We start from the raw sequence: 18,940 nt of genomic DNA, 5'->3' as shown, positions 1-18,940 counted from the left end.
GACTGACATAACCATCCCAATCATGTATAATTTAAGGTACACCTTTTCAGGCACTAGCAAAAGATGAGAAATAGAAAAAAACGATGTCAGATATCGAGGAAGAAGAAATTACAAGATATAAGACGAACTGGATACTTACAGCAGAGATTGGTTTTCACTAAGATTATTCAGGGCGTTGAACATCTCAACGACAACAAGGACAGTCATCGATACAGTTGAAGGATGCCGGTCCTCAAATACACTGCATGGATACATCGTTTCCCTTGTTGAGCAAGTGTCGAAAGTCATCTGAAATAAATGCACATTTAGAGCTTCTAAAAAAGACGATTTGAGTATATAATAGTTCTCAAAAATGTAAAAAGCCAAAGAAATAAGTTTCAGCTAAAACATGACTTGAGAAGAGACGAGCTCTCTGTTCTTTTTTTTTTTCAATATATGAAAAAGAAAGACATAAAATAAAAAAGTCCAGCTTTGCCTCGTATTCAATCCCATCAAAGATATCTTCACAGCATATAGGAACTTTATGCAATCCAAGTAAGAAAAACTGGCAGTTTGTTCCTCAGTTATCCTTGGAAGGCGTAATTCAAATTACCTTCCTCGAGGAAGCTGAGGAGGTTATACCTACGGCTGGCAATTTGTGTGTCAATGTCAAAATTGTTTCGAATTTAGATCTAACCACGAAATGGCACGTTTATTACTCATGACACAAATTTGAGATGCAAACACGATAAGCTTATTAGATGGGTTGCACAACATGATACATCTAAGATATCCATTCACATAAATATAATAAACAAGTAAAAATGTATTAAGACATCTATAAACATGTCTAAACATATCTCAGCATGCTTATAAATATTCCAGGATCGTCAAGAGAGAGGGAGGGGTGGGGGTGAAAATGAAACCATGATATCCATTCTATTGCATCTTCCATTTGACACAGAACTCTGGGTGACCTATACAAGTCATCTATGTATATAGTAAAGCAACCAGAAAATAATGCAGATGTCATATTGTTGATTTTGCTATAATCACAATTTTAACATTTAATATGGAAAGACACAAGAATAGGAACACTCACTAATTCACTGTATGGTAACTTGGGACCACTATCCGCATAAACAAACCACCATATGAATCCTGCTACAGTGGCAAGGCCTACATAGGCTGCAGCACACGGATAAAAATATGCATCTGTCATCATTGCCAAATATATAATAGCATTCAACCACTAATGAGGAAGGTGTAAATCAGGAAATGTTCGAAACACATTTAAGTGATAATAAAGCATAACTTTGGGTAGAAAACTCAGGGATAAAATAGATGTCAAACAGTCCTCTGCCATATCATGCACAACTAAGCCAATCGTGCTTGACTTCTCTCAATGCCCAAAAGAAATTTCAATCGACATCTAGAAAGGACATCATTCAAAGAATGTAATACATCTAGCGACATCCAGTTCAACCACTATGCCACTGTCTCTTAATGACCAACTACCACGGCATACATTGGCACCAAACTAGTTTGCAGAAACCATATGACATATAAATCAATGAACACTTTGTTTAAGATTTATCATGATATATGCCTCGCCATGCAAATTCTTATGAAATGGTTGGGCCAATACTAGTGGTCCATTTGGTTTTCTATGAATCATCCATATCAATGCTTTTAGAGAATCTTGTATTTAAGAGAGAGCCCCTACTTGCACTCAGCAAGCTAGGGTAGAACGTCACAGTAATGGTATGATTTGGTGGCTTCTGAAACATCCAGAATGCACATGAGGACACATCCAAAAGCATTAGAATAACACAACTCACCGATCTTTGAAAAGAAAAAGATTATTTCTCACGTTTCTTAATCTCATGATAATCCATATTTTCTGTCGCAGAAAAAAACGAAGAAAGGCCAATACCTAGAACCAACGCTAAAAGCTATCACACGCAATCCATACAATGATCTTTACTATCATTGACGATGGAATTGTTGCTGAATGAATCATTAGCCTGACGGTTTAGAAGAAACTAAAGATGTGATTTCCCATCCTTATGATGTTTTGACTAAGCATGTGTTTTGTTTTTGGGCACCTGAAAGGATGCCCATAAATCACACTGCTCCTTCGCTAATGCAAAATGTGATCTAGGAAGCACATTGACAAAAGAGTCTCAGGCGAAATGTGATCTAGGAAGCACAACCTCCAATTACCAAATAACGGAAGAATAACCATCCAGTGACCACCGCTTCACCAACCTGAAAATCATAAGGCAGACGAATAAAATTTGGAGGAGGATAAACAAGGAGCTTCTTGCCAAGTTAAACATCCAATGCCATATAAAAGTGGTTTTACAAAGAGCTTGTAATGCATGTATTTTTCATTCCAAAAACAAATAACAGATTTTTAAGTTCAAATTGGGACAAAGTGAAACAGGATATAAGCTAGTGGGGGTGAAGCGACCTATTTCAGTTTTCAGGGCAAAGTGCAATAGAAGTCAGTTTGGGAAAAGTATATTTTTCCCTGGAGAATTCGACACCACATTTTTGTCAGCATCTCTTAGAATCATGAACATAATTCATTCTCTTTCCCTGTCCAGTATCGGAAATTCCTTCACCATTAATATATGACGAGTTATCGCTTCCATCTACTACAAAAACCATTTTTCCCCATGACAATTACCGTTAGCCATAAAGTACAGAAGATAATAGAAGAATCAGTCTTCAAGCATAATTTCAGAGTGACAAAAGGTGATAACTATTTTGTTCAGTTGCCCTAACAAGTAGAGATATAGAAACGCAGTTATAAAAAGAAATTGAGATTAATGTTTGAAGTGAAAAGGCAAATGATGCAAACCTTACGAGGTTTCGCTCTCATCACGTCAGAGTCCTGTTTATTGAAGCCAATTGCAGTGGCTGGCAATCCATCAGTGACCAAATTGACCCATAGGAGTTGGACCTGGAAAAATTAAGTGAAACTGTCATAAAAAACTCGATTGTCAAAACGAAATAGTTCATAAAGAAATCTAACGAATTCTGCATTCCTTATGTCACAATGAAATAGATTGTTTGGAGTTCTTAAAAATGCCATCAGTTATTTCCTTAAATCTATCATGAGTCACGATAATCTGTTCGGCAATACCTTTTTTAACTACTTTTTGCTTTTTTGAAATAGGGTTCATGCGCTATTTGACTCTTACTTAACACAGGACACCTAAAACCTTTCTGACTTTTAATTTTACAAATAAGTTTCTTTGTAAATAGCTTCAAATAAGTATAGTTAAACAGCATGGTGCGAAAAGGAAATCTATAGAGGGGAATCAATACATTGTCTACATATAGTTTGACAGCACTAAGATAAGTATGAACTCAGAAATAAATTAGAAGGGTTAACATCTCCTTTTGGGTGAGATTCAACACAGGCATAGTTAATTTAATGTCTTATTGGCATGATATGCTATTCAGGCCTTTGAAATTCTACTTCAGGAATAATTTTTCTAGGCAGAGAACAAGGGAGCACCAATTGGTTCAGTTAAATTAACTTGAGAAGGAATGCTCTCATCAGACGTTTCTACTATTTCAAAAATAACAAAAGAATAGAAAGCACGTGAATTCTACCATCTTGCACAAATTTCGGGCACATCTGGCCATGAAAGACGGAGACATGTTTATGCAATCACAGCAGTGGCTTCCGCCATTGTTTTACTTTAAAAGACACTGCCATGACCTACTTATTCTAGCAGTAAAAGTTTTCACGAGAAGCATTTGGGAGATGTTTGCTCCTTGAGGCCCTTTTCTGCATTCGAAACACCAATAGGGGGAATCCTCTGAATCAACTCCTTAGAATGAAGGACAACTGTCAAATTCATGCATGATGCTTGCATGAAGAGGGAGAAGACACTTTCTTTCCAGCTTCCTACCGCCGGAGTATGGGATACTTGGTTGTGGCACGAGTATGGGATACTTGGTTGTGGCATGTCTTCATGATCGCTAGTACAATGATTTTACATATTTTAGGAAAGAAAACAAAAGCATGGTTTTTTTCTCAGCATCTGCACTTGGTGGAAACAGTGCATTATAGCCTTTACAAGAGTGAGGATAAGGCCTTGAGTGCTTTGGCCCTCTTACATAGCCCTAATTGCAAGTAAATCTTTTTCCATGGGAAAGCATCCCTTGATATCGATTTACACAGTCGCTTCTCTTTCTTACAGATCAAAAGAAACTTATCCATCAATGCTTCGAGAAAGTGAAAATCCTCGTGTAGACAAATAAAAAGCCAACACAGGTCTGTTAAAGTATCCAACATAGCTTGTCTATGGGGTTTAAATGAGCTTTCTATTCACACAGTCTCCTCCACCTGGGAGCTTAAGCTTTTGGGTTGAACATTCTCACATTGTATCAGAGCCCGGTTTTGCCCCTGTTTAATTTTCCTGAGAGGCTCACCGTTCATCAATTCCACATGTTGTTTTCAGTCCGGTTTGCACTTGAGAATGGGTCTTAAAGTATTCTTCATGGCAATGTCTATAGCATTTAACTGAGCTTTATATTCATGTAATCTCCTTCCACTTAGAAGTTTAAGCTTTTAAATTGGATGTTCTAACAAGAGGAATTTCACTGTTCCAGGTTACATCCATCTAAGGTGGAGTTCCCCATCATCGAAGAAAAAGGAAACTGAAAAAGCCAAAACCTGAGGACGTGCAGATATTAGATGGCAAATACTACTTCTACGACAATCTAGGTATTATCATGTTCGAGCAAGGTTGTGATACACAGGTAATATCTTGTGGGAATGAACTGAAGAGAGCAGGCAATACAGAGAACTAAAATCCGTCCTCTAACTAAATAAACAGTCAATGAGTGGACTCTGAATAATAAATTTTAGCAATAAGAAAATTCTCACAGGGGCAAGGGTATCAGGAATTCCAAGCACAGCTGCCACAAAAATACACACGACTTCACCAATATTTGATGATATCATGTATCTGATAAACTGCTTTGTGTTATTATATATCGCCCTTCCCTCTGCAACAGCCTGCAAGAAACTAAACATTTTTGGAGGCGGAAATCCCACAAATTAACCTTTTGTCCATAACAAGGAAGCTTCTTGCTAATAAACTCACTGCAACAATAGAAGCAAAATTGTCATCGGCCAAGACCATGTCTGAGGCACTCTGCAAGTTCAAGAGACGATAAAAAAGTTAAAAAGAAATACCAGAAAGTTTGAAAAACTAAAACTGCAGAGTTTTCCTACTCACATGAGTTACTCCACTTCACTCACAAACATGAAGTTATAGCAAAAGTATTAACCATCACATAATTACCATCATGTGATGCCGAGAACTCATGAACTATACTCAGTAAATATGCAGAGAATGAAACAATAATCGTGAATTCCATACTCTTTGATGCCCAAACTTCTCCTGCGCTCATATAGTAAGAGAAGGTAGACTTCTTGCAAAAAGTTGTCTTTTTTTTTTTTTTAATGTTAACTTCTGGCGGAGAGGTAATTACTTAACATTACCTTGGCAACTGCAGTTCCTGATCCCATTGCAATACCAATGTCTGCTTTCTTCAGAGCAGGTGCATCATTAACCCCATCACCCGTCATTGCAACCTAAAAAGCATACATAGGTCTGACAGATCAGCTGCATAAGATAGGTAGGTAGGACGCAAGTTGCTCTACACGCATCCACGCCTCAGTTGACACAGTGAGAAGGAATTTGTCAATGACAAGTTCTGACAACAACTAGAAACAGCATTGTGAGTTGCGTTCGTGGTATAATCACTACTACTCACCCTACATTGCTTCAGAAGGGTCATATAAATTTCTCTACCAATAAGCTGGATGTGCTACTTACATCCAGCAAAAACCATACTTATAGACAAAAGCTCATCAGGTAACAAGAAATAGGAAAGTGAATGCTCCCTGCCTGGAAATGGTTTACAAACAGGTGAATTTCCAACCAAAAAGACCAACACGAACATTACAAGAAATTTGGCTGTAGTTAGCCTGTTTTCCTTTTTATGCTTCTCTTGATCGTATAGAAAGGGAAAAAAAAAGGCGACAGATACAATGGCAGAAGAGGAATAAAATTCACAGATATGATCATACAGAAGAGTGTGCTACAGGAGATCTAGAACATAAAATTAAATTATTATGAGCAAGCAAAAATAATCACAAACTGAATCAAGACCTTTTATACTCAACAGGTCAGAAATACATATACCCATCAGTAGTTTAGCAGCTGTAATATTTGAGTTATTTGTATTGACTCTTTATAGAATTTGTAATATGTAGAATCGTTGCATGTCAGTAAGGTCCAATATCAGAATCATACTCAACAGAAAAGCATATACTACTAGAGGGCTCATTTTACTGATTAGCAGCATGAGAAAAGGTGCAATCATTTCTCTTGAAGTTCTTTCATGAAGAATCTTTGATTTCTGCCAATAAGCTTGTAGCACACAAAGAAAGAAGCTTTGACAGCACACAAAGAAACAAACATTGTCAAAGCAATTACGATCATCAATATTCTGTCTGCTCCTGTATTCACAAAGACAACAGTTCATTGCGATAGTTAGTGCTTTAGCCTACCACTTCATTTTGGTGCTGCAAAGCCTCAACCAGCATCCTTTTGTGAGAAGGCTCCACCCTGAAGCACAGTACAAAACATTAGCATCTATCATTGAAGCTTGTACCACCCTATCTTTAAAATCAGTGATGAGCAATTATATCTGGTGCATCATCCTTTGAAGTAACAAAGAAAATATACCTGGTGAAGAGAGCCATTCGTTGCAAAGCCAGTGTTTGTTGTAAAGCTGAAAGTTGTTCAAACTCAGATGCAGTATAGGAATGTCCCGAGAAGTCTACCAAGTGATCAAATGCGCCTATCTTTCGGCACAGGGACTCAGCTGTGGACTGAGATAGGAAATCTGATCAGTGCGTGTGAGAAACATGACCTCCATCCACCATGACTAATAATGCGAACAACTAATTCCAGTCACCTTGTTGTCCCCAGTCACAACAATAACACGTATTCCAGCGGACATGCATGAAAGCATGGCATTCTTGACTTCTTCTCTGGGTGGATCAAGCATTCCAACCTTCAAAATATGCAAAAATATGGATCAAGAAAAGCCACCAAAAAATACTACCAAATAACTAGGACATTAAGCTTGGAGACAAGAACCCAAACCAGTCATGAGTTACAAAGACCAAACTGCATGAAACAAGCTCTGAATAAGAGACATGTAAGACATCATTTCTACAGAAGTTCTCATGCCAATTCTGTATTTAGTGATATAGAAAAGATCTTGTTAAGCATATAGTATAAGGAAAGTTCCACTTTCAAAACATCAATTAGTTACTAAATTAGTTACTTAACAAGTGCAAAAGAACAATATATGTTTCCTAGAACAGTAAATGCATCGGAAAAATTATGTTTCCCGAAACTAGTTACTTAACAAGTGCCTCATGGGCAATCATTAACAAATTGCAAATAAAACTTACACTGGAAAAGAGCACAGGGCAAATATGTTAAAGTTGAAGGCAAACAAATGATTGGAATAAAACCCAGAATAATACACAAAAGCCTGACACAATAAATAAATTTTCATCTTGACAATACACAGCAGAACCAATTTAGATTTCCAAGAAGTTGACATTTCCTTCATTGTTCATCAAGGATAGCAATTTACTTCCCACAAGAAGTCAGGCAATTTCTCTTTTAGCGAGAAACACCATAATGGTAGTTAAACCATGAAAACATAGCACTTTAGTTGAGAGCATGATGCAAGTACAGTGATTTCTGAGGATTCCGCTAAGTCCAAAAGCTTTTAACATTCCTTTTATCTTTTTCCTTTCCTCCAACATGAAAGTCTATGAATTCTGCTTAAAAAGGACTGCTTTCCATGTCCCAGAACCTGGATATTACAGCGAGACAACCTGCAACATTCTATTATTGCTTGCTTTAAGCGCCTCAAAATCAAAAGTATCCTCTCTGCCTACATAATAAAAGAATCTCTCTTCTGCTTTGAGAAGGAAAAGCTGGCACCCTAGGGTACAAGTCAAGTTACAACAGAGGTACTTTACATAGCTTTTATGCTTTTAATTTCATGTCATTTGTGAAACAAGAGTACTAACTTGTTTTCAAAGTTCTTGATACACAAATCAACAATATTTTGAGGCTCATTGAATGAGGGTGGGGCAATATATGAGACTCTTTTACAATATACTTATTTTAATAAGATATTAAGTTTAATACAGAGCACCAAGATGCATCCCATTTACAATGCAATAGAGTTTAACGAATACTCATAAATTGAAAAAAAAAAACATACTCGGGCAATAAAATGAACATTTGTTTTAAAACCGAAAGTAAAGAAGATGCAACATAATACATGACAAGCTGCTCTCTTGGCTTTTACTTCTTGTTAGGTGAAACATAAGCCACGTATAAATTTCTCCCTTAATAAAGCATTCTCCTCAAGTAAGTCCAAAAGTATAACAAAGCTGCACGATTTTGCCTTATGAACTAATTCAGCAACAGGTGCATTAATATCATCTTTGTATACAGAAATCTGAAACATGATCAGTAGCATAACAGAATTCAAGAGTGATATAGAAAACGCAACACACAAGAACGGTGCATTGGACATGGAAAATATGTTTAAAAAATTAGAAAACACAAGCACCTTTCAAAGCAACTTTACCATTCCAATAAATGTCAGGTCTTTCTCATCATCAAGAGACAGAGTCTGTTGGCCCAAGGGCATCCATTTTAAGGCCAGTGCCAAGCATCTTAGAGTTTCTTTTCCTGCCAAACTGATCCACCAATGAGTTATTTATATGAATGTTCAAATCTAAAACTACATTTATGATGCAAAAGCCAAGCTTATTTTGACTGTTACGCTCCACCAAACTGGAACCAGCCACAATAAAGATCAATATCCATTCAACCATCAGAGTTGAGTACTTTATTTGAAAGCCAACTAGAGAGAATTAGTGTATCTGGCTGGCTAATCCATGGTCATCAGCCAAAATTTCAAATTAGTGAAAGTGACTGATCTGTAAATTAAGCAGTTGAAGGCATGAGGTGGCTCTAGAAAAACTTACATCACTTGCTAAAGGAAGTTCTCAGTGAATTATTTAAATATTCACTCACATTAACCCAGAAAACACATATAACATTAACTAATTGCTGCAACAAATGCAAGAAATGAGGAAACTCCGCAGTACATTTAAAATCTTTGTGGCAACCAGATCATTGTCATGACTCCCAGTGATAGCAGATAGCCATTGGATCCCCCAAAAAAACTGACTTCAAGCTAAAGAGGAACAAAAACCTATCTTCTACATGTCAGAGCTATTCATCCCATTGGACAGAGCAACGTGACAGCCAAAAAAGAATGGAATTTGATGAAAGAAACAGAAAGGTAAATGGCCATTAGCCAAAACTAACCTGTGGAGCCTGGCCTCTAGCTCTGCTTGCATGTTAGTCGTCAGTGGAACAGTGGAACCATCATCATTGCAAAGTATACTAGTGCATCTTGAAATAATGCTTTCAGGAGCACCTTTTGAAAACATCACTTCCATATTTTTCCGGCTATAAAGAACACTCATCATCTTGCGGTCCCGAGAAAATTCTAATATAGAAACCTGCAAGAGGACCTTCTCAACTTTGGGTTTCTTGATCAAAAACTAAATATTTTTCAACTCTTGTACAAGTCTAGAGTTGTCCAAGATTAATACACAGATACACTTCCAGACTTCTGGAAAATGGTAAAGACAAACTTCAAACAGGCACAAATTAAAGATAATCTGTTACTAATCAGCCATGACAGCTAATAAACCTAGATCTAAAAGCTTCACCTACAGTGAAAAACTGAAAAGTTACAAATAAAAGAAACCGTTTGATGTGGTCATTCAATTAAAGATATAGACAATGTCATTTGCAGAGACGTCAATTTAACTTATTTCAAGTTTTCTCCACGTGTTCTAGACTGTCAAATATTTTCATCTCTTTTGCACATAATGTGGACTTTCCATGACAAGCAATGAATAATTCAATCTGATTTTCCTAATTGCAAACAGCCATAATTTGCTGGCACCTTGACCATCCTGAGCTTTGAAAATTGGTTTATACATTGTCCTCTGAATACAATTTAAATTATGGCAAGGCTCATTAGCTAATTTTCCCTATTACACGTCAAAGACACAAAAGTTTGTTAAGAGAAACTGCTACTTATGTTTTGATGAATATCTCAAGATATTGAAGCCAACAAAATAATGTCAAATTCATACAGATCTCATCTTAGCATCTGTAACTGCGTAAGCATGATTCACTTGTCACTGTACTTTAACTGATGGTACAAGTGAAACAAGAACTGCGAAGTCTTAAGCTTAAACAAGCCGTAGGATTTTTCTTTTTCCATTCTTTTTTGTTGGAGGGGTGGGAGGAGGGGACAGGGAGGAAGGGAACCACAGATAAGTTCATTTTAACATCAACTGTACATGCTAAATGAAGAGCAAAAACCATGCAACAAAAGTTTCACGACCACAAACCTTCTTAAATTGGTTTTCCCAGTAGTGATTACAATAAGAAGCACGTTCATGCTTGCTCAGCATGTTCAAAGCAGAAGGCATAGAATCAAAGCCAGGAAGGCCAACCTGAGAAGAAAACAATAGATTTAATTCCAAGCAATTGGCTTAAAAGGGTAATGTCATTTAGAAGCAAAAATTAAGCTAAAGAAGTGAACTGCAGCTATTAACAGGGCAGGCAAACCAACCTTCTCTGCCAAAACTCGGAGAGCAACTTCAGTTGACTCGCCTATTTTTTCATAGTCCCCTTTGTCTGGATTATATTGTAGAACAGATTCGTTGCAAAGAGCAGAACACATTGCTATTTGCAGAAGACAAGGATGCTGAGCAGGAAATTCAAGCTGCAACATAACCAAGCATAGTTGTAGGTTTAAGGATATGCTGAGGAACCGACTACAATGAAGTAATGGCTTAAAAACAGATTACCCTGGTCCACATAATTATATATAACTAGGGTAAGCAAGGTTGGCATGAGCATGTTCATTCGATATCATCTCTGATTATGATGCATGTAGCAGGCAGGTCATTCCCATCTTCAGGATTATTTTAATAGCATGGAGCATATCTATACTTAACTCACTGTTTTGTTGTATAGGTGTTAAAATCCAGAGTTTCCTGTAATGAGAACATTGCTTAACGATTTAAGTAATATTAGCAGAATAGTGAATGTTTCGCCAAACCAACTTTAATGCAATAACCTTGAATCTGCTCCTCTAATTAGATCGCCCCTTTTCAGAAGACAAAACCTAGCTCCAGAGAATTATTTCAGAAAGTATGAACAATCACAATAAGAAGTGAAGAAACCACTCAGAAAGAAAACTGAACAAGCCAAAGTAACGACAATAGCTAAGATCTCGAAATAGTCTCTATGCCTAAAGGCACCAGTAAGGATAATATATTTCTTCCAGTTTAAACATTATGAATATTGAAAAAGAGGCAAGTCATCACCTTCATCCCACCATTATCAAAAATAAAACCTTCTGGAGCATATGTTGTCCCACTGACACTGTACTCAGCAAGCATCGCGCTTTGGTGCACTGAATGAGCAACACATATCTGTTCCGAAACCACAAGGAAAATGCATTATTTAGACGACAACTTGAGCATTATTCTCAGTGAAGAGATTATACAGGCATGATAGAGCTCGTGATTGGCATTGGTGAGAATGTATTCTCGGTTGGTGTAATGAAATAAGAGATGAAAAAGTACACTTTTTTCTTTTTAGTATCATAAAAGAAAATCTTCTGAAATAACCAAGAACAATAGGAACAAAACACATAGAACAGGGGCATCTCGCATATTAGCCTTTGATGATTACTAATAATCGCCATTTTTTTTATTCTATTTTTTTTTTTGGGGGGGGTTGTTTTGTTGCGGATTTTACTAATCATCATCGGAAAAGAAAATATCAGACAAAAGAAGTGAAGGATGATTAGTGGAAAAAGGACAGGACAGTACAAAAATTTCAGCACAATTGACACAAAATGGATAATTTAACCTACCCTTTACTAGTTACTGCAATTGTGCAGGAATAAATAGAACAAGGACCACAACCAAACACACAATGAACCAAAATTGCCCTATGGCGTGATGCGCTCAGAAAAGGAAATAAAGAACTCTTTAAAAACTACTATATACAATTACTTCTTGTGATGGAGCACAAATAGCCATGCAATCATTAAGTCTCTGGCAGATTGTTAAGAAATGATATTTTAATCAATTGTTAGGGTTCATATATACCATGTCGATGAAATTGGGGCCCCAACTTTTCTTATATTCACCACCACTTGAGGACCACATTTGATAATAAAAGAAAGCAAACATCAGATTTATTCCTTTCTATCCGAAATGTTAACTGGTAATTAACCATCTAGTAATGCTGTGATCCAACACATTATCATCAATACGTGAACAAATGCCTCCAAAATCTCTAATCAGAAAAGGCACGACCAGTCAATGTCTCCACAATCTCTCATAATTCAAAGACATTATGAGTCAAACACACCATGAATTGGGCACAAGCCCTTTGTATCCTAACGCAGATTCTTAAAGGTGCTGGAATACAAATATATATTTGAGAAATTGAGAAAAATGGCAAGAAGTTTTGAAATTTCTACTATTTTTGGTGAGAAAGCAGAGGAGGGAAAATTTCAAATTAGAGGCACTTTCCACCGATTTTCTTCCCCCATGTTGCTTCCAAACATAGCATAAGGGAGTCCACAATAAAATTATGAAATCAACAGGAAAGAGTACAAGAAAAGCAGGAAAACAACAGCCAACATCGGAGAATGAATAACTGGAAAGAAAAGGTTCAGTGTCGATCACCTTCGAGACAGACATCATGTTGGTTGTCAAAGTCCCAGTTTTGTCACTGCAGATAACAGTTGTGCAACCTAAGGTCTCTACAGAGGGCAAAGATCTTACAATGGCATTCAGTCGAGCCATCCTCTTCGTTCCAAGCGCCAAACACCTAAGAAGTAAGATTAAGTACCACCATTTGATTATCTTCAGGTTAAATGTCTCACATGCTGGAGAAAAGATACTCAATTGCTGCACAGAATCACATGTGAAAGTTACATCCACTGTATGCATCGGTCCTATCTATTATACTTCTGAGGACGCAAACATATAAAGCAGATTACGTGTGCTACATATTTACTTAAGAAATAAAGATGTAAAAACATTCCTAAATGATGCAAACCGAGTCAAACTAGATCTTTGTCAAAGTTCCATTCTAGATTCCTTTCCTTTCTTATGTGCAAGAGTTCCTATAATTTACAAAATACGGACTCTTCCTTTTTTAATCAAAATATGAATCTTACACCTTTAAGGTTCTTTTTGCAGAGTTAATGATCATTTAGTGCATGCTTCATATGTTGCTGCAGCAAATCCATGTTATGCAGTTTGCCTGGTTAAAAAGGCATGATAAATGAAGTAAATTGTCAATTTTATAAAGGATCTTACTGAGGAGTTCATACAAGAGCAGTACAAGCTATTTTAGATTACTCTTTTTGGATTCCATATGTTTGTAAGTGAAACCGAACATGATAATTCGAATGTCAAGTTGCATAATGATGGATTAGGAGTGATAAATAAAATGTAACACAACATTTTTTATACGAGATAATAATAAGCTTGCATAAGGGCATATTTGCAGCATTGCATGCATCTCAACCTCAGTTTTTTAAACTAGTCATTATCATGCACAACATCTCAGAGTCAGTCTATCCTCTTGGGAGGAAAGGAACAAATACTAATGCGAAGAAGCATATACTAGACATCTTGGCTTCAATCGGCAAGGAAAAAGCTCTTTAGGAATCTTATGCTGACAGCATGCCAGCCAAATTATGCAATATCACTTTCAAGCGATGTCCATTATTTAACTAAGTCATATACATCCACCATATAATGATGCCGTAATCCAGAGAATTATTAGAACCATTGAGCAAGCATCTTCTTCTTCCATGTTATTATTTGCTCATCCTGGTTATGGCAAGGTACCAAAACTGTTATAAAGTATCCAACAGCGCCTAACCATGGGGTTTCACTGGCCTTTTATACATGTAATCTCCCTTCACCTGATAGTTTAACCTATTGGATTGAATATCTAGCATGTTAGTAGACCCAAGTTCCACGCGGGCTGTTTGTGTGTGTGGCTCCACTCTTGTCAGTTCCATGTGCCGTCCGAGACCCACTTGAACGGGAGGAGTGTGAAAGCACCCACATAACTTAAGCTTTTGGTTTGCCCTTTCAAAGAAAAAACCATTAAAGGACTTATATCCAATGTTTTGCAACCACTTAAAGGAGATGTAAATGTGTCCTGCACTACGTGTACTGGCTTAATCCTTGAAAACTTTTTGTGTTGAGTTACCATGATCTAAATGTGTCCTGCACTGCGTGTACTGGCTTCATCCTTGAAAACTTTTGTGTTGAGTTACCATTATCAGAAGCTCATAACTGGAGATGATTTGGCTCAAGTTGACGCCATTGCAGGAACAAAAACTAATTTCTGGTATTGATCTATAACTCCCTGTGATTAGTGCTGATTATTGTACCCTAAAAAGCACTTACGTGGTCACAACAGCAGGAAGCCCTTCTGGAATTGCTGCAACTGCAAGAGCAACTGCTATCTGCACAGGCACAAGAACACAATTATAGTCTTATATGTAAAACAACAACATAACCAAACATGAAAATGCAATGCACCTTGTGAACAACTCAAACCAATTGCAATAAGGCTTTCTTCATGGTTTAAGCTATCACTAGATTTATAAATTAGTTCGCTTATGATTTATATTCCAGACAAGGATGTTCAGAATCCAAACATTGAAGAAAGCAAGAAATGTAACTTAACTGCAAAATCATTACCTTAAAGTAATGAATTGCACCTTGTAGAAATCCACCGTGGGCTGGGTCACGAAAGTGACCAATGTTGACAACCCATACTAGCACACATATCCCTGCAATGACCTAAACACATGTAACAAAGTTTAGAAACGAGTAAGAACTAATGTCTCCAAATCAGATCGAGAAAACATTTGAACTGCAGATTCTCAAGAATTCAGAAGGAATTCATGCTCTTCAAAACTATTATAAAAAAATATCAAGGATGACAAGGACAAAAATGACACTTTCAGTACCCGGGGAAGCATAAGTCACCAATTGCAAATCAATAGAGGTCAACGAAGAGCCAGGTCAAGGGAGATAAAATAGTAATCCAACAACAAGGGCAGTGCCACAGTGGGTTTTACCAAAAGTTGCTAATTGAACAGGTCCCCTCATGTACGACCGAAAAAAGAACAGGTCCCCCCAAGACCTAGCTAAAATAAGCTCTCTCCCCTTATACAACCAGTTATGTGTCACAGGTACATAGCAAATTATTATCTCGAAGATAACGCCAAGGAACTTCACTAAATTGCAGGCCATAACAATTGATAATAAAAAGCAAAAATCACCTTTGCCAGAAAAGTACCAAATTCATCCAACTTTTTCTTCAGTGGTGTCACCTCCTGCAACCAGTTGGAAGCATATTACTTCAGATAGAGCTTACCGCAATTTCTCAAGTAGCAGAAAGAATGAATTTACTTGTTTAAAGGCTACAGTTTCATGAGATCAGCAAAAGTGATACTGAGGTAATTTCAAGGTATGGTAAGTTGACGCAGAATTTCCTCGGTTAATTGCCCAGTCAAGTCATCAACCACATATGCCTCAAAACAAAACTTGGCCCACTCATAGATCAAACAGTTAATAGATGGCATTGCAGAAATAACATATGAAACAACTCGAGCAAAAATATCTTTCAAAGTAACCATTGACAAAGTACATTGAATATTCTTAACCAAGACAAAAAGTTACCTCTAACCACCGGTTATAACAAGAATAGTGAAAATGATAAAAAAGGAACAAAGGTTCGTTCACATGCAATTAATAACCAAAAACTTATTCCCAGGAAGAAGTGACAACGACAATTGATGACTCGGTATACTCACATCCCCTGTTTGCAACATTGAATCACGTATGCTGCCCATTGCTGTGTTAGCACCAACTCCAACAACAATAGCTCTTGCCCTACCCGACACTACAACAGTACCCTGGCAGTGAACACATCCAAAATTACATCATACCATTCACGCTACAGAAGAAATGGGAGCTACAATAGTAGAAGAGCACATGAGCAAGTGAGGAGCAATTTTAGCTGGGAGTCTAAGTCTACCAGTTTCCGGGTTTTTCTGGATAAGTTTATCCACTGTCTCGAAATCCAGGATAAATGCTAAAAGGAGATTAAATTTTGTTCAGACATAAAATCGGACTCTCTGCACTTTCCGGATGAATTTTGGCTGATTAGATGTCAATGAGTCACTTTTACTCCCTGTTATTTTGTTACTATTTAGATATATCTCTCTGTCACTGTGCTTACAGCTGCATCAAGCTTGGCCAGAGTACCCCTACTAATGCTTGCATGCCTTTCCCAAGCAAAAAACACAACAAGGAAACCCACGCCCTGGAATGGTTGGCAAGAAGAAATAATCTAAAATCCATATTATGAGTGTAGAGAGTGCACAGCTTCAGATATACTCATTTGGCATATTGACATTGCTCTAGGTACCATGAGATGAAGAACAGCTCTATCTTTGGGTAAGTCAACATCTATGCAATGCCTACAGATTCCAAAACGCCAGATTATATTGGAACAATATGACTTAGCTTAATCTGTACACACATCTGGATTTTTTTTTCAAAAAATTTCTGGAAACTATTAAAAAGCATTAAATCCCTCTAACAGAATGCGTGCTACTAGCAAAAATGAAAAGAAAAAAAAAACGACTAATTTTTCAGAAGATGGCCAAATATATCCACTATAACATCCTTTTGGTCCCAAATTATATCCATTCATCAGTTGGCCACATAATCCTTTACCGAGAAAAGTATATTCGTCTTGTCTTGATAAACAGCCTTAGTCGTCAAAGTGCACGCAAGCTCTTTTTCCACGGAGCAGCTCTCACCTATCACCAGGAAACAGTTTCAGCTGCTAAAGCATGCGTATGATTAAACTTCAAAGACATAATCCTCCTCAGGATAGATAAGACTACAATGTTTCAGTGAAGCAAAAGCAACAGCTTTAACTGAACATTACATCTATAATAATGCGATTATGGAAAACAAAACAGCAGACGGACATACAAATTATTCTACTGATAAAGAGTACTCTAAAGCATTGGACATCTCTTTCTAGCTCTATTTACTACTGCTCTTTTCTCCTGAAATTGCCTGCCCCTTCATCTCCTCCAGACATAGATCCTTAAACTACTATTTTGACTAAGTCCATGAATATCCAAATCTGTTTTAGAAAGGTCAACCAAAATTTACCTCACCACAACAAGATCTATGAGAGCTATAAGAACTGATTGCATCAGATTATATTTCCAGGACAACATGAACTCCAAAGTCAGGCCTCCCCTTCAGTCACATAAACTTTGAAATATTCAGAATTGACAACAGGATGAAACTACCAGATCATTCCTTTCAAGAAACAGTTATTCAAATTTGAACACAGTGTCTGGTCTTCATATCCAACCCTTTGAAGGATTTCAAACTGAAAAGTAAACATGCCAAAAATTTAATATGCATGACTGCTGAACAAGGTGTTATAAAAGGAATTGGTTATGACAGTGTAATAAGATTGATACGCTTCATCTAGCACATCAATCATCTTAATAATGTTCAATTAAGCGAATGAAACATCAATGAGACATGTCAAAAATTGGTCAAAGTTTACTCTTGATCAAGCTGGCAATATCTACTATGTCTATTCTTGAGCAACACTCCTTTATTCAATCAGAAAGTCCTCTAATAGCCATCCTTGTCAAAGAATTTATTTATGTTCTCCCTGTCTTTCCAAATGTTCCATTTCTCGCCCTAAACAGACCAAATCAGGCCCGAATGGCCCCATGCCAGGAGCTGAGATCTTAGCTTCTACTGAGACAACCCTACTCCCCAAATTGCATGCAAACAAAGCTGAGAAGTTAGACATATAATGCAAAAAACACCTGTTAAAATGGCTTGATCAACGCGTAACTGATCACTGAACATCTCAACCATTCTCAAATCAGCTGGAACTTTGCATCCGACTGCCAATCAAACGGAAGATGGAAATCAAGCTTTTAAGAGCTAATTATATTCTAAATCAAGTCAACCTTCTTCACAATTTTAATGTTTCACTAACTGACCACTAACTTCTACAATATCTCCTGGAACAAGTTCTGTAGCTGGAAGTATAGAGAAACAACCTGAAACAAGAGAGTTTTCCATGAGGATAAGATATATAAAAATTGACATGAGGCCTTTCGGAGATAAATTTATGCTAATGCTCTATGCAACGCCCAAAAAGTACATCACAAAACATTGTTGCAAAAAGAAAAAGTATTTTTTCCACCCAAAAGATCTTTAAGCAAATTTTTGTTTGAGGAGGGTTCTGTGTATCAAATACGGGCACAAATACAAAAGGTTTTCCAGTTGTAAAGGTATTATTGAAGGGAAATATGGAAGTCTTTAAATGAACAAGAGTCTCTCATCAATCTGTGCAAAACAGAGCTTGCCAACAGATGTAACACCCTTGTAAAATAGAAAAACATGCACAGTACCTAGTAGCTACCCAAGAGAAGCTAGCAAGAAAAACTTTTTGAGAGTTTGTATTCAATGGAAACAACTTGGTACAAATGGTTTAAGGTGTCTCATGTATGCGAAATATGCATGTACACTAACGACAGACAAAATGCCCAACAAAATTCTCTAGTTCGTTTCCTTCTTATTAGATGTATAAGGCCGCACCCTCTTTTATTTTTATTTTTT

At 37.0% G+C, this 18,940-nt stretch overlaps 1 protein-coding gene across 4 annotated transcripts in view; it reads right to left on the bottom strand.

Annotated features, from left to right (window-relative positions):
* Positions 1-18,940, bottom strand: part of LOC115739502 (calcium-transporting ATPase 3, endoplasmic reticulum-type) — a 31,128-nt gene that overhangs the window by 3,244 nt on the left and 8,944 nt on the right. Inside the window, exons 8-30 of one of the 4 annotated variants that reach the window (XM_030672619.2) lie at positions 18,319-18,378; positions 18,139-18,219; positions 17,009-17,094; positions 16,081-16,182; positions 15,547-15,600; positions 14,960-15,061; positions 14,663-14,721; positions 12,917-13,061; positions 11,540-11,647; positions 10,780-10,932; positions 10,556-10,660; positions 9,453-9,649; positions 8,704-8,815; positions 6,997-7,095; positions 6,765-6,910; positions 6,587-6,644; positions 5,513-5,605; positions 5,112-5,162; positions 4,892-5,023; positions 2,849-2,950; positions 2,196-2,250; positions 1,082-1,194; positions 140-288 (exon numbers count right to left, since the gene is read on the bottom strand). In XM_030672619.2, coding sequence (XP_030528479.1) covers positions 140-288; positions 1,082-1,194; positions 2,196-2,250; positions 2,849-2,950; positions 4,892-5,023; positions 5,112-5,162; positions 5,513-5,605; positions 6,587-6,644; positions 6,765-6,910; positions 6,997-7,095; positions 8,704-8,815; positions 9,453-9,649; positions 10,556-10,660; positions 10,780-10,932; positions 11,540-11,647; positions 12,917-13,061; positions 14,663-14,721; positions 14,960-15,061; positions 15,547-15,600; positions 16,081-16,182; positions 17,009-17,094; positions 18,139-18,219; positions 18,319-18,378 — 2,362 coding nt within the window. Of the gene's footprint in view, positions 1-139; positions 289-1,081; positions 1,195-2,195; positions 2,251-2,848; positions 2,951-4,891; positions 5,024-5,111; positions 5,163-5,512; positions 5,606-6,586; positions 6,645-6,764; positions 6,911-6,996; positions 7,096-8,703; positions 8,816-9,452; positions 9,650-10,555; positions 10,661-10,779; positions 10,933-11,539; positions 11,648-12,916; positions 13,062-14,662; positions 14,722-14,959; positions 15,062-15,546; positions 15,601-16,080; positions 16,183-17,008; positions 17,095-18,138; positions 18,220-18,318; positions 18,379-18,940 lie in introns of those variants that run through there. The other 3 variants (XM_030672620.2, XM_030672621.2, XM_030672622.2) reach the window with 3 other exon arrangements.

The sequence above is a fragment of the Rhodamnia argentea genome, chromosome 2 (assembly GCF_020921035.1).
Source record: "Rhodamnia argentea isolate NSW1041297 chromosome 2, ASM2092103v1, whole genome shotgun sequence".
NCBI classification, from domain to species: Eukaryota; Viridiplantae; Streptophyta; class Magnoliopsida; order Myrtales; family Myrtaceae; genus Rhodamnia; species Rhodamnia argentea.
The sequence above is the reverse complement of the archived record's forward strand: the minus strand, read 5'-3'. Positions and strand labels throughout refer to the sequence as shown.